The 16,577-nt window shown below is 37.6% G+C and overlaps 1 protein-coding gene across 1 annotated transcript in view; it reads left to right on the plus strand.

The window, feature by feature from the left end:
• LOC145997396 (MOXD1 homolog 1-like) overlaps positions 1-10,080 on the plus strand; it is a 53,757-nt gene extending 43,677 nt beyond the window's left edge. Inside the window, exons 10-12 of the mRNA XM_083134392.1 lie at positions 1,131-1,312; positions 4,014-4,404; positions 6,696-10,080. Of these exons, the coding sequence (XP_082990518.1) occupies positions 1,131-1,312; positions 4,014-4,404; positions 6,696-6,896 (774 nt within the window). The 3' untranslated portion in view covers positions 6,897-10,080. The remainder of the gene's footprint in view (positions 1-1,130; positions 1,313-4,013; positions 4,405-6,695) is intronic.
• Positions 10,081-16,577: the final 6,497 nt, after the last annotated feature.

Genomic DNA, 16,577 nt, shown 5'->3' on the forward strand with positions numbered 1-16,577 from the left:
CGTGATATCCTGCCTATCGACTGTGTGATTGCCCAGAGTGTGCGGTGCTCAGTTCCGCAGTAGCTTGTGCAGGAAGTGAACCATATGTCTGTGCTTCGTAAATGTTAAATATGAAAGTGGAACAGCGTATCAATGTGAAGTTTCTTATCCGCCACAGAAACTGATGGTTTGTTGAAGGAAGTGTATGGAGACGAGTGTTTGTCATGCACGCAAGTGTTTGAGTGGTTTCAAAGGTTTAAAGAGGGATGAGAAGTGATCGCGGAGGACTCGCATCCTGGATGGCCTTGCACATCAAAAACAGAATCAAACATTTCAAATGTTTCGGTGAATTGATTCGACATCCGTGGGATTGTGTACGTTAATTGGATACCAGAAGGTCAAACAGTCAACCAACGTTATTACATTATGGTGCTGACGACTGTTCGTGAGCGAGTAAGAAGACGATGACCTGATTTGTGCAAAAGTAAGTCATGGATTCTTCATCAGGACAATGTTCGTCAGGCATTGTCAGTCAAGCCTTTTTTGGCCAAGAATGGGATCCCAGTGTTAGAACATCCATCCTATTTGCTGGATCTTGCTCCATGCGACCTTTTTTTATTCCCAAAGATCAAATCAGCAGTGAAAGGAACCAGTTTACGATGGTAGAATCTGTTGAAACAAAAGTGACGGAGACCATGAACACAGTTTCAGAAAATGATTTCCAGCACTGCTACCAGCAATGGAATGGTGTATCAATAGTGCAGGGGAGTACTTTGAAGGGAATAATGTTCGTATTGTACAAAATAACCAATAAAAGATTTTGTAGCAACAGTCCAGGTTTTTTTTCTAGCCACACCTAGTATCTTGCAATAATCTTCCGGGCTGTCAGATAAATTGTTAAGCAAAGGACACTAACAAAGTAAATCCTCGATAACAATGAAAGCTAAACTGTAAATAACTTGTCTCAGGACATTTAGAAATATGTATAAATTCAATGGGATTTGGATTAATAAAAGTTGCAATTTTTCACATCTACGGATCAAAATTCATGCAGAATTCCCGGTGAGTAGTCACCCTGTAAATATACTAAAGCAGTATCTGTTGAGCAATGTTCACTTGTATCAATTACTACAATTATCAAATTTTTGCAGGGAGGATTTTCCACAAAGGAAGAAATGTGTCTCTCCTTCATATTGTATTATCCCAGAATCCAATTGGCATCGTGTTGCAGTATGGCACCTGTGAAGACATTCTTCGAGACCTTTGGAGTGAAAGAGTTCTACAACACTGACATGGATTCTGTTGAAAGAATGCTCCTCAGGCCAGAATATGTGTAAGTTGAGAAGGAGGGAGAAGTGAATGTCACCCTAAAATTATATATTTCATGCATATAATTTCATTTTAGTCACAGAAATTTGCGTTAATTATTATAAAGGATGTTTAACTGTTGCCATTCATTTGGGTAAACATTTCCTGATTTTTCACTCAATTTTTGTGAAAAATTAAGACCGTCCAGCACTGGTTTAACCGCATAATAACTAGGGCTTGGATTTTGATGCAAATGCATATTCTTTTTTTTTTTTGGTAAGGCAGAAACATTGCATAAGTAGATAGGAATGTGTTTTACACGTAAGTTAATAAATTGGGATGCCATTGTTAGGGCATTTTTTGACCCTTTTTGGAGTAAAGGTCATTTTTTAAACTTTTAATACCGTTTAAGTAAATTTTCGACCTTTTAAAAGTCATATTATGCATTTTTCTACATTTTCGTGAAAGAAGGGGCATTTTACATGCAAATGTAACCCTTGGAAGGAGAGAGGTTCCCGACTCTCGTCTCATTGCCTTCAGCGCAGTTCTGAAGGACTGTGTTTGAAGAAACAAAGAAATTCTATGCAGTATTGTTGATACAAGCTGTTGTGTAACAGTTCAGCTCAAACAATGTGATTTCTCCCTCTATCAGTAAATACATTGTCGCCAGACGGATTATTGTTAAAAAACAAAGGGTACAAAGTTTAGTGCTCTGTATCGGACATTTTGTCAGGGAAGCGATTTGCACTACATGGAATTGAAAGTGACTTAACAGCAAGTGATATTGTTCATTTCAAGTAAGCTCCTCTTGTGTCGATGGAAATAGAGAGATATTTTTCCATGTACGTACAAGGCTCTCTTGTCCGACAATCGACAATCATTCACTTTTGAAAATTTGCATATGATTTTCGTTGTGTACTGCAACTCAGTACTTAAAGTGTAAAAGATGACAAAAAGTGAACTTTCTTACTTGTACTACCATGCACAATAAACATGTGATAGATACTGTAACGTTAATTTGTAATTTATAGGTAATTTTTCTAAGTTTATAGGTCATTTTCTTGCATGCATTAGGTTATAAATGCATTTTTTGTCATTTTTAAGGTCATCAAAATCCTAGATCTAATAATAACATTTTTTACATGTTAGTTAAGGCTCAGATTGACCTTTGGCCAACACCTGTGAAACCATTTTCAAAATTTCCTCTCCTTTTGAAAAACTGTATGACATTCCAAAATCTGAAAAGTTATATCTGCTTAGAATTCCATCTAGACCATTCACGTGAATCATGGTGAATGTTTGCTTTCACCGTTGTCTAGATATTAGCAATAGATTACTAGGCTTACGTAACAACGAAACTATTGAGAATATCTACACAATAACAAAAGCATTTACTTGTTTGCACTAATTTCTTCAGTAATGCACAGAATCAGAATAATAATATGGACGATTATAAACACCTTCAATATTTTATTTTCTTCTTCTTCAACAATTAATTCCATGAAAAGGCGTATCAATCTCCTCTAATCAGAGAAATGTAGCAAGCCAGAAGTAATAACCTAAATCGCCGGCCGTTGCTCTGTCCGGCATTCAAAGAATGCCAGGTCAGAAATTAGCCAATCCTCCTGATCTATTGGAATCAAGGTGCTGATCTACTTGTATTTGAGGGCAATAATCAGGAAGTCGGAGGAAGGAATAAGTTAGACAGCAACGGGCAGTGTGGGGTCTTTTGTCTTGAAGCGAGAAGGAACTGGGGAGATTGAGCGAGCCAGTACAGACCTATTGTGAGAGTCTTCTACGGGAACTTCATCATCATCAGACAGACAGATATTATCCTATTTCCAACCATGTTGATCTAGACTTCAAGGTATAATCAATACTAAATTAGTATAAAATTGGACTTACTTTCGTGAGTGAGTATGAAGTTTTAAAAACAACGTTTCGGGGTACAACTGCCCCCTTCTTCAGGTTCGTATTTTCTCTAGGCACTAATCATTATGCCGCTTCACAAAGTGTTAAAAAGGATTAGGTTAGAGGTTGGGTTAAGAAACACTTGAAATAATAACTGCCAACATTCCAGTCTAAAAACAACCAGTTAAAACCAGTCCAGTTAGACTGGAATGTTGGCAGTGATTATTTCAAAGTGTTTCTTAACCCTAATCCTTTTTAACACTTTGTGACACGGCATAATGATTAGTGCCTAGAGAAATAAAGAACCTGAAGAAGGGGGGGGGGCAGTTGTATCCCAAAACATCGTTTTCAAAACTTCATACTCACTCCAATTTTATACTAATTTAGTATTGATTATATTATATAGTGAGTAACATGCACCACACACAAATATGTGAAGGTATAAATCCAAATGCTTGTGTTTTTCCATTTCTAAGTGTGTAAAGTAACCTCTCGTCCATTACCATTAAGTTATCTGCCTGGAGCGAGTGCTCACCAGCGAGGATGAATGATTAAGTAAGCTACATCACCCATCTCAATGGTTTATGTTCTTGGTTTGATCCCCCATTCCTCCGAGAACGTTACGTGGTGGAGATGCTGGGCAGAAATCGTTACGAAGGAAACTGAGGGAAAATCAAAGCATTGTTGTCTATGGTACTGGAGATATGCTATGTACATTTTAAAGTGAAAAATGCAGGTGTTTAATGTTTCCTTATTGTACTTGTTATTAAAGTGATATTTCATATAGGAATTAATAAATCTCTTTAATATTTCAGAGATCCAGACATAGCAAAGGGCCTACTCTCTAGCACGACACAAGGAATCTACGTAGAGGAGCATCTTTTTGGACAGAAGAAATTCAAGGATTCAAGTCAGAACATCATGGCCGACTATGCAGGAGCTGACATCAATGATGAAGCAAACCAAAGAGCAATAAATGCCTTGAAGCAGATGAAGGACTTTACGATCGACGAAGAGACTGCAGGTCTCAGCGTGTTCGGAAAGCTCTTCATCAAGCAGCCGCAGGAATTTCAAAACAGAAGCTTCATGAACCATTTATATGAACTTCCGTGGACAGAGCAGCTGTTGACGAAACGGATTGAAGAATCGCTACATAAAGGGAAGCATCTGACATTTTGCAGGCTGAATAATGATGCTCTTGTTTTGGTGAGTGGACATTTCACTACTATACTTTCATAAATAGTCATTCAGGACTCACCATGCAGGGTGGCTACTCCAACAACATAACAAAATTCATTTCCAGTTTTCATGTAAAAGTTCCTGAAATGCTGATCATTATTGATTATTGTTTGAGTTGGTGTTTTAAGTCCACTTTATGCACAATAAGGCTAATCAGGAGTGGACCTACAGTTTAAAGTGGGATCCGAACTACTTCTGTCCATCTCCACCGGGTATCGAACTCAGGACCCTGATTACAAGGCAACAACACTACCAATGCACCATCCGGGAGGCTGTATTCTTGATTATTGATTTTGCTTTATTTTACTTCACTTTTGTGCCACTTTTGGATAATTTGCGAAGATGGGGATGAGTGACGATATGATGAAATTGATGAATGGACACTCACAAACATTCATGCCCAGGAAACCCAGGATCCATGGCATCATAGCACGATGCGCTAACCACTCCGTCATGGGAGCGAGCCCGAAATTTCGAGTGTGTGTGTGTCTATATTTAAAATAATGTCAGAACCTAACCGTGTGTTAGCCACATCATTTTCTGTAACATACTTAGACACATTGGGTACACTCAGGGTGACCAACTCTCCCTATTTCCCGGGATCTCCCTTATTAGAGTTAATTTTTTTGGATCTCCCGGCTTCCGTATTGACATTCTATTTCTTCCCTATTTTTCATTAACAACAAAGATAGCAAAATTTCAACTCAATCTGAGTTTGGCACGCCACAAAATTTCAAGTAGACTGCAATATCTTGCACGTTTAACCTTTGTCAGGCGGAAGTGACATAATATCTTGTCGTAGTTGATTGATGCTTAGTTCTGCAGAAGCAGTGGACAAATGCATATGGGTTAGCGTATCATTCTAGGTGTTACGAGGATAGCAACAGGCTAGAACCCGTGCTCCCTCAACTTGTGTTCCTCTCTGCCTTTCTGCTCCTCCTCGTAACTCACTGCTCGGTTGACTGACCACTCACCCCCTTCCTCCCAGACATTTATCCCAATCGAATTTACTCAATACTGCCGACTCATTTACCTGTAGTCTCTTCCTTGATTGAGATTGTTTACACCTGTTTGCAATGATGGCGATCAAGGAAGCTCGGCAATGTCTGACAAGCCATTCCTCAAATGTTTCTAGCTATTTCCTGTCTGGAAAGGTAATGGCTAAATGTCTGGGATTTGGAGTTCTTTGTTCTTTACATTTCAAAGATTATACAGATTGTTACGTTAGGAGTTGGGACTAACAAACATGCAAATTTGTAAATTTTGATTCCTTATAAAATGTGGCATGTGTGTAGCAACTGTCCCCCAAGCATGTGGCTGATGTTAACTTTATAATATTACGTGGCTTCTAAGTGCAGCACAACCGCACAACTGAGCTTAGAACAAAGACAAAGGAAGAACGTTCCGCTACACTAAAGCGCTCATGTGCAGTATAGTTCACAGTGTTGCAATATTACATTGCATATTGATGGGTGACACTGGTAATCCCAGTGGCTATGCTAAATCTTATCTACAAAGGGAAATATACTGTCTTTGCCCCCCTAGTTTTGGCACCTTGCCCCTCCCCCCTGGTTTTTGGACCCTATCGCCGCCACTGGGTACCTTACATGCTTAACAAAGGGTAAACTGATGGAAGTAAATTTTAACACCACCCTGTGTTCAAACCCTCTTGTCAATGACCTCCTCCCCTGTTCCCATGACCTCCCAAAGGTTTCACAAGGGCTTGAAGAAATGTTACTCCTTGCAAAGGTATGAAGTAAATAGTGTCAATTATTAAATAAATCAATTTAAAATTAAGTATGTTCCAGTCAATATTTTCCTTGATATCACACAGAAGAGACATGAATCACACAATAGATGTCACTTTCAAATGAGCCAATCAACAGCAACGTTTCACACTGCAGTGGGATGATGACCTACACAAGCTTGCCTTCCATTGGTGAAATCCTCGAGCGACACATGTAGTCGCTTCAGTGTGAAAACTCCCTCAGAGATTTTTATAATACAGAACCAGGCACGGTTGGCCCTATGTATGGTATTAACTTTAAGAATGAACAATAAACAATGTCTTTACCTTTCTGCAATTTTTTTGCTAAATTTTCTGCAGAATAAATAATGAATTTGTAACACCATAACATGACAAATTCTTTTGCTGATAAAGAGAAATCGTGATCTTGTGGACATAACAATATTCATATGTAATTGTATTTCAATTCATTGTGGTTTGGAACTAATAACTATTGTGTTTTGTGTTACAGCCTGCACAGATCCAAGATTTCCCCCAAATAACCGAGGAGGCTGTGCCCAAAAAAACAAAAAAATGTGAAAACAGTGTTAGGCAGTCAGTGAAAGCGAAAATGCAGCCACAAGAGCCTCAAATGTCAACATCTTCTGCTAGCAGCTGTACATATTCAATAAGCATAATTCTGCTATACATATATCTGCTTACCCATGACTGAACCATATTGAAAACTTCAAGAACCTCTTGAAGACCAGGAAGGTAGCAGTTGGAACTAGATGTACATATTTGTAAGAGTTTATGAAGCTTGTTTGTGAGTGATCTTGTATGCATGTGAATTGTGGGCGTGCGTGTGTTGTTATGCATGTTGTTAATTTAAAGTTATGTGTCATGATTTGGTTCCTATCCGGTCAAAATGAAGAATATGGACACTGGATTAATTTCTACATACCTGTTCCAATGGATCCATTTCTTCTTCCTCTTGGTCTTCACCGACACACATCACCATCCAACACCAATTGCTTTCACAACTGATATTTGCTCACAGCCAATTCTGAAGAATAAATTAGATAAATTGGGTGTTATTTCGCATATCCTCAAGTAATATTGGAAAATTATGGAAAAAATATACACTCAGAAATTTAAAAACAAAGCAGTATCCAAAAGTATTTTCATATCACTCACTTTAATCCTGGATTTATATGTCAGATACAATTATAAGGTTCATATTAGAGAGCTGCAGGAAGAGCATTTTGCTCAAGTGCCGAATAATTTGCATGGACAATGCTAGATAGCGCAACGAATGAAGAGCTTCTTCACTTGATCAAATAATGCTCGAATAGGCAAAACTAGCAGTATACGCTTGAAGTCCAGTACTACACATACAACCGTAATTTGTCTGTGGTAGTGAGCCCTCAGATATAGATCGCGAGGTGAAAGATGCAATGAAATTTAAACTTAAGTAAACAAAGTCATCATGTCCATGTTCAAATGCAGTTTTCTATCTTATCAGCACAGTGATATATGAAAATGATACAGATGATTGTGGGCTGAAACTGCAAGGATGAATATTTGACATATTACATGTGTCTACGATTATTGCTACATTAAAATGATATTCCATTGTAAACACTCGAGTGTAGGAGACTCAAATGAGTACGAGCGAGTGAAAGTGGTTGGATGCAGTACTGTAGTAAACAAGTTAAGGCAGACAATTATACATACATACACACCAGTGGCAGTGATTGGGTGGCAAAACTAAGGGAAGGGGGCAGGGGGTAGACAAGGAAAGGTAACAGTTTCGAATGTCTAACAATTTTTTTCAAAGTTTCATAGAAGAATTATGATTATTATTGATTTGTTTCATTTTACTTGGCTTTTTGTGCAACTTTTGGCTAATTTGCGAAGATGGGGATGAGTGATGACATGATGAAATTGATGAACGGACACTCACAAACATCCATTCCCAGGCCGGGATTCGAACCCAGAACCCCTGGTGTCGTAACACGGTGTGCTAACCATTCCGCCACGGGGACCGGCGTTTCATAGAAGAAAAATGAAGTATTGCAGAATTGTAGAAATGACTGTTATAGTAGATATGAACCTTGGTGAAAGTAATTACCACTGTTTGGAGTTCTGAAATGTGCAATTTATCAGCGAAAGAAGGCAATAAAGTACCTTACACAAGCATATGTGCTTTCCATTGACAAGGCATTTTTCGTTTATAGAAGAAAGAGAAAGTATTGGAAAATTGTGGAAATGATTGTGAAAGTTATTAGCACTGTTTGGAGTTCCGAAAAATCCTAGGCTTGAAGGGGGTGTCATGCTTGAGACAAGCACCAATGTGATGACATGTTGAAAACATTTAGGGAAATTAATGTATTACAAACAGCCTTAAACCTGGCCTGCCTAACCTATCCATGAAAGCATTTAGAGATATTATTTGAATACTAAAAGGGCTAAATCTAACTTAACAGCTATGAACGCATTCGTACCACACACCTGACCTAGATGGAATCAGCAGTACACAACCAAGATGACAGTAAACGAATGGCTAGTTGCAAATAAAGAATCATATAGGAGTATACAGAAGTGAAAAACGATTCTCAAGCCAACATGCATTAAGTAATTGCCAAAACTCTGAAGTATGTATTAATAGATATTAACAGACATAAATAGAAATCAAACTATGAAAAAGTGCCTATGTACCGTGATGAAATCAGAATTAAAACAATCGGAACTTGGGTCCAAGGAAAGTTTCACCTTCTCCTGATAGACAAGGCTTAGCATTAAGGGGCTATAGTGAGAGGACAAAGTGGCAAAAAGTGGGTGGGGGGGTGCTAATCACCACCACTGTACACACATACACACACAGAGTTGGGTAGTTTACTACATGATGGAGTTACTTTTATTTTCCTTCAACACTAATGCATTGCTGTTACTTTGTCATATAATAACTGTTCACATCTTTTGTCTGTAGTGTGGCAGAGTAGTTAGCACAGTCTGCCATGATCCCAGGGGTCTCAGGTTAGAATACCAGCCTGGGAATGAGTGTTCTTTGTGAGTATCCATTCATCAATTCCATCGTGTCATCACTCATCCTCATCTTCGCGATTAGCCAAAAGTGGCAGAGAAGCGAAGTAAAATAAACCAAATCAATCATGTTTTCCCAAAGTTTAGAACAACACAACAAAGCATCCTGACAAACGAATCCTTGAGTTCTGAATATGTGAAGGTAGTGTTGAGGTAATGAAGTACTATTACACTTACTAACAGAGCTGTGGTGGTCTAGTTGGTAGGTGTCTGACTGTCAAGAGGGAGACGGGTTCGATTCCCGGGGTGGTTGATCTAGGTTCGGAATTTTTCTGGCCTTGTCTCTGCATCAAGTGGCTCTGGGGCTCAACCAACCTCAAATCAATGGGTACCTGGGGGCAACCCAGGGCGTAAAGGTGACCAGATCATGGTGCTTATCACATCACCCCCAAAATGGCTGAGATTGAGAATGTGTGGGGCCCTACCCACTACCATCTCCTAAATGTGCCTCCATGGCATTGTGCTACAGAGCATTCCTTGACATTCGCTATGAGACTCGGTGGCAAGCGGCCCGGCGTCAGCGATTGTCTCTCCCTTTCTGTTGACATTGCAGACTGACGCCAGTATAATCCTTCCTCGGAAGTTGTGTTGTGTAGTGTCCGTGTGTTGAAGATTGTGGCTTAATATGGCACTACAAAAGTTTACATTACAACAAAGGATTTATCTTGTCAAGTGTTACTTCGGAAAGAGGAATTGTGGAGAAGTGCGACGACGTTTTGCAACGAAATTTCCAGGTGTTCCCGTTCCACATAGGACCACTATATTAAACCTCGTAAAAAAGTTTAGAGTAACAGGGTCAATTCTGAATAAAAGTGGAAAGAAAAACCAACGTGTACTTACTGAGGAAAAACTCGATGAGATAGGACAAAGGTTAGAACAGTCTCCTCGGGAATCTATCCACCGCCTCTCACAAAAAACGGGTGTTTCAAAAACCACAGCATTTAGACCCACTAAAATTGTCAGCCTGCTATTTCTACTTATGGGGAAATCTAAAGAATAAAGTATACAAAGACAATCCGCACACCATCCGTGAGTTAAAAAGAGTATTGTATGAGAAATCGGAAGAATTACAGTAGACGAACTTGCACGTGTAAATGCCAATTTCATTCGGATATGCCAGCAATGTGTTGCAGCAGAGGGACATCATTTTCAACACCTTCTGTAGTCAAGGTCAGTACACAATATGAACAATGTAATTTTAATAGCCGACTCTAGTGACTGTCGCAGACCCCGTTCACCGGGAAAGACAAGCGCTGACGCCGGGCTGCTTGCTGCCGAGTCTCGTAGCGAATGTCAGGGAATGCTCTGTATATGCATGAGGAACTTTACCTTTTTTTTTACCTTTACCATGGAAATTTGGTAACATGTTACTAACACAAGTACCGACACATGTTACGCCACTTGCATTATGGTACTTCCCAACTCTGTGCACACATGTACACACACACACACATATACTTACACATACATACATATACATAAAAATATTTCATTTATAAGTCCAATTTTGAAAAGTTTATTTTTCAAAGTGTAACTGAACAAAACAAAAATCTGTATTCAAAATATATATTAAAGATCTCATGAGGGTAACTAGGAAGTATTAGCAAAATTCTATTGGGTGATTCTATTGTGGTGTGTGAGTGTTGTTTGTATGATTAGACAAAGTGCCTATTTGTGCTACAAACATGACAATTTTGTATCATTTATACATGTGTGGCGTTTGTATATATGTGTTTTGTATTTAGACTAGAATTCATATGTTGATGTTTACATAGTTTTTATGTATATTTTGAACATAATTTCTCAATTTGTGCATAATTAAAATTGTGATGATAGTGCATATGAACTTTATAGTAAAGAATGGAACAGATAGAAATGTGTTTACATCTTCTTGATACAATGAGAATATTTACTAGAAATTTTCATTGCAAACACTGTTTAGCTACAAAACAACACAAACATCTCTAATTGAATGACAGAATATTTTAAAATGAAAAAAATTAAGCTAATTTAAATTACACAAATTTAGAGGTAAAAAAATACTGTTAGCACAAAATAAATAATAATGGTAATTTCTTTCAGACTTGTTTGTAGTATAACATTTTGTAAAGAAAAACATGCAGAGTGTGTGACCAAAGATATTTTCTTAATATTGAAAAATAAAAAAAAAACTTGATAAAATGGTATGAAACAACTGTCCATTGTGTGTAAATTGTTGAAACTGTGTCCATATCATTTTTGTTCACTAATAATAAACTTATATATTTAAACCTAGTCACAATCAGTGCCCTTGTATTATCTTTGGGTAATAAAATATACAGTTCATAAGTACATGTTTCTTTTACTGCCTGATTTATTTCCATAGTTTGGGTATCTTGCAACATATAAATGCTACTCAATACTTTTGCGAAATTTAATATCCTGGAAATTATGCAAAATTCTAAGTTATCATTTATTTTGCACTAATAGTGTGTGAAAAAATATTTAATGATTCAACAACAGCTATTTTAATTTTGAGATTAATTTTTGGATAATTTAAAGGAACGCTCTGGTAAATTGATGTATATAATTTATGTTGAATTTGTTTCAAGTCCAATTTATGCACAGGTAGGCTAATCGAAACTGGACCTACAGTTTAAAGTGGGATCCGCACTACTGTGTATCAAACCCAGGATCCCTTGTTTACCTGCTTACAAGGTGACAATGTTACCACTATGCCATCAGGGAGGGTCAGGACTAAAGGCATAATTTCTACTTAGCATACCACTTAAAGCTAACCTCCATTGCAAAGTGGTTAGCGCTGCATGCTACGATACCAAGGTTCCCAGGTTCAAATCCCAGCCTGGACTTGGATGTTCTTTGACAATGGCCCTAAATTTATAATATTCAACATCCTCATAGTTGCGATTAGCCAAATGTAGTAGACAGATAACAAAAATAATTTTAATAAATTAAATAAACTTAAGCTGTGTCGCAGGTTTAAGGTTAAGGTTTTCAAGTTAAGCTATTCTTACCCTGGGGTGTTGTATAATTCGACAAAAAAATTTGGAGAAGCATTTGATTTTATAGGTTTATTGTCTGTACCTGTATTTGTTTCCTTTTAATTCCAAAAGAATATCCTTTTAATTTGGTAACTAGCGATTATGAATTTGAAAGTGACAGTATATTTGTGTGAAATATCACCTCTGCAGCTAAGATATAGAATACTGTATTTCACCGCACAATCATTGCACCCTGTTTTTGCAGACCAAAAATTGGTTTTTAAACTTTCACTGTGTAATCGTGACATCAGATAACAAAACAAATTATAGCAGTGCACAATCTTTGGACACAAAAGATTAAATTTTGTAAATCTGTACTTCGCAATACTGTAGTAAATTGTCTCATGTGTAATTTTTTTTACTATATGCACAAATCAATAACAACTAAGAACAACTAGGGAAAAAGTTCCATAAACTGTTGCGATGAAATTTATGTGAATATTCAATTTTAACGTATACTCATGAGTATTCTGTTATGTCCTAATCTTGCACCAAAGACAGTTTTGTAATAAATTAATTTTAATTACCAGAAATACAGACTTTTTTTTTGTTTCACATAATGGTCGCACCCCACTTATTTGAAAAAAAAATGCATAAAAACTGCAACGATTACATGGTGAAATACAGTATGTAGAGTAATTTCTACATACTCCCTATGTGCTTTCATGGTGTCTTCAATGAACAGGGGAAAACTTTATCTTTAAGCCTTTTTCTGAAAATTATTGATTGATTGATTTGCTTTATTTGACTTCGCTTTTTGTGCCACTTTTGGCTAATTTGCAAAGATGTGGATGAGTGATGATATTGGGAATGGACACTCACGAACATCCATGTCCAGGCCAGGATTTGAACCTGGGACCCCGGGCATCGTAGCACAATGTGCTAACCACACTGTCACGGGGACTGGAATTTTTTTCTCCTGACAATTAACATTGATTTTCATCTATCCTTACGTCAAAGAATAAGTACAAGATTGCATCATTGAGATGATGAAAAATAAATCAACGTATAATATGGCCAATTTGTTTTTGTGATATAGTTCTGATCAGAAATTGTGTCGATGATTGGTATATTGTTACTTGTTCGCCTTTTGTCCACACTCCATTACAGTTTAAAAAGGATTTACATTGCACAAAACTTACACTAAATTTTTCCAAAGCCTTGCACAAGACGACATGGTTTAAAATGTTGTAAGATGGAACTTCCAGACAGGCACGTATCTAGAAATAAATTTCGAGGGTGGAGGTGGGTGGGGATCCAACCCAAGTGTATCAAAATAATAATTATTATTATACTAAATTTATTAAAATAGTATTAATCAAAATAATCAAATTAATATAATATTTTTATTACATGGATAGGTAACAAGACGGTATAAGAATAGTGATATGACAGCGCGTATTCATTATCTAGCTTACGACAGTTAAGGTCAGCAAAATTTGTTAAAAAAGAACTGCCTTGGCAAGGAAATTAATGTCAAATAGATAACAAATTGAATATTTATTGAAAATAAAAAGAAACATGTTAGATCCAGTTGACGAAAAGTAAAGTTCCTCGTAAAATTTATGCATGTTACAATAAGTAGTAATAAATCTTGCATAAATCTTCCTTGGTACTGTCATTCAAAGTCGTATGACCCCAATATAATCCTTTCCTTACAATAGGTTCGACTTAAATAAATAACATTTGATTAAACAACAAGTATATTTTCGTTATTTTGTTTTTTCACTATTTAATTTTAGTACTTAGTAAGTCTATCGGTGGGGGGTCCGGACCCCCCCTAAATACGTCCATCCTTCCAGAGATTCGAACCTGGGACCCCTTGATTACAAGGCGATGACGCTACCACTGCACCATCGGAGAGACTAGAAAAATAGATAAATGTTCTTCTTTTCTTTAAGATGACTGTCCCATGAAAATGTCCTTGCACACCCCTCTTCCCCTTGCTCTCTCTCACACACTTATTTAAAAGAGGCATGTAAAAAGAACAAAGATTAAAATTTTAAATTATTAATATTTCGACGCCTGTCACCTTTACCATTTTTTGATATTTTTAAATAGAATTGATGTTTAAATCTGGCATGGGACAGGCAAGTTGTTTAACTTTTAATTTAATATCATATAGTACCTTGGAAAACGGTGTATGTAATAATGCTCTAATCTGACTCATCTTTACTAACTACCCTTCCTTTCACACACCATCGGACACTTTCACTTCACTAAAAAGAAAAACACTGAACAATTAGAGACACCGAGTCGACCACGGTATTCTCGCCTGGCTTTGTTTATAATTTGCAACCCCAGCACGGCAGATGGTACATCAACAATCGGTGTTACTAACAACTGAAATATGATTATCTGCTAAATGAACTGTAGATCTAATTACAATTTTTAGAATTCAATGCAAGAAATTGAATTATATCTCCAAGTGAAATTCTTATACTGATAGATTTTCCGTGTGATTTTTTACAAATATTAAAGTAAAAAATCCCCTGGTGATGTAAATTCCCTTTGATATTTAGGCAATTCTTTTGTACAGTAAATGTCTTCAATGTTGTCAACGTCAGTTGCAACACATGAGTGTCTGTGTGCGTGAAAGCAAGTGATATATCTTTTCTTAAGAAAGAAATGGATAACAAAAAAGTCTGGATGGCTCTTTAGATGCATCTATCTAAATGGTTATATAAGTTTGGGGAAGATATTACGTTCGTTCTTGCCAAGTATGCAGGAAAGTATCTTTCTCGCGAATTACTTCTCCAACGAGTATTACAAATCGGTCAGGATTAGTCACTTCTCTGTGAAGTTTGCAACTATGTCAACACAATGCGAAAGCTCCCGCGTCGTGCCAGCCCAAAAGGGGCACGGCTGGTTGTCTTATGGCTACCACTGGGCTACACCTCCTCGCTCGTTAACTGCGGAGACATTTTCATGCCTCCGCGCATGCCTCTGCGCACAGGCCAGACAATGCTGGCCCAGAGCAAGTGAGAGAACAGCTGGGGATGCGGCGCAGGAATTGAGGCGGCCGCAAGCTCGTACGCTTACGAGATTCGAATCTCCTCGTTCGTAAATGTATTAATTTAACTATATTTTTTCAAAGCAAGTGCTTTTTTTTTTTCTGAGAGTAGAGCCATGGCACGGCGACTCTCCCCTTAGAGCCGCCGCTGGTTTCTTCTGCAAAATTGAAGAAATGTGTCTCCGATGTATGAAACTGTTACCATTACCCAGAATTGTTCTAGCACCTGTATATTAGTAGTTGTAGAACTCAAAATCAACTGCTGACGACATGAAGTTTTCAATATATCTGTACAGACACACACGTAAGTAAAACAACAAATGTACTTTTATTAAACATAATTTTACACTTGTTGATGTTATATTTTCTATGTCACAATTAATCGATACAAAAAAACTTGAATATATTCCCGTCAGAGTTGATCAATAACTCACAGATTACTATTTACGCCCCGAGCATAGCATTCTTCTTTCGTGCTAAGCGCCGCTCCGCTGTAAACGATAACAAGCAAATTGTCCATCACTATGTTCATTCTAATTCACATGATGAGGGCGAGGGGTGGGGGGGAGGGTGATGTTCGTGACGGTAAACACGCACCACTTCGATTTAGGAGAGGAAATATACGAAATTTTCCGATACTGTGGCCATAACAGTGTCCGCAGTAGAGTTCCGTTGGACGGAAGCTCTGAAAATCTCGAATTCTACACGTCATTTTCAACTCTAGTCATTGTTTGTGCATTTCTGGAATAAAAACAAACAATTTCCGAAAAGTTCCAGACACTTGCAATACAGAAAACGTCGAGAATCAACAACTTTTTAAAATGACCATTCGGTATTTCCCGACTGCTCGGGATCCCGAAAAGTCAGGAAGTTATTTCCCGAAGTCGGGATCGGGACGGAAATTATTTTCCCGATCCCGGTCCCGACTTTTCGGTATCCCGCACACCCCTAAAAATAACTGGTTTCACCAGATTCACGAGCCCAGTTATCTTCGTTGAATTCGTTCGTTTCGTAAAGACTTTCGTAACGCACCCGATATATCCATGTTTTAAACACTTGTCCTTTTTTTTATCATAGACATCCAGTGGCGTACAAGGGGTGAGCGAAGTGGACGACCGCCCGGGGCCTCACATCTGAATGGTCCTCGCGTCTCATAGGGTTGCTACAAAAATGTATTAAATAGAAGTAAGGGGAAAAAAGATGGCTAATTTTTGTAGGCAATAGCATTAAAACATTCTGTTTTTATCTGGCTTTA

This window comes from Lepisma saccharinum, chromosome 13 (genome assembly GCF_977018435.1).
Source record: "Lepisma saccharinum chromosome 13, izLepSacc3.1, whole genome shotgun sequence".
NCBI lineage: Eukaryota > Metazoa > Arthropoda > Insecta > Zygentoma > Lepismatidae > Lepisma > Lepisma saccharinum.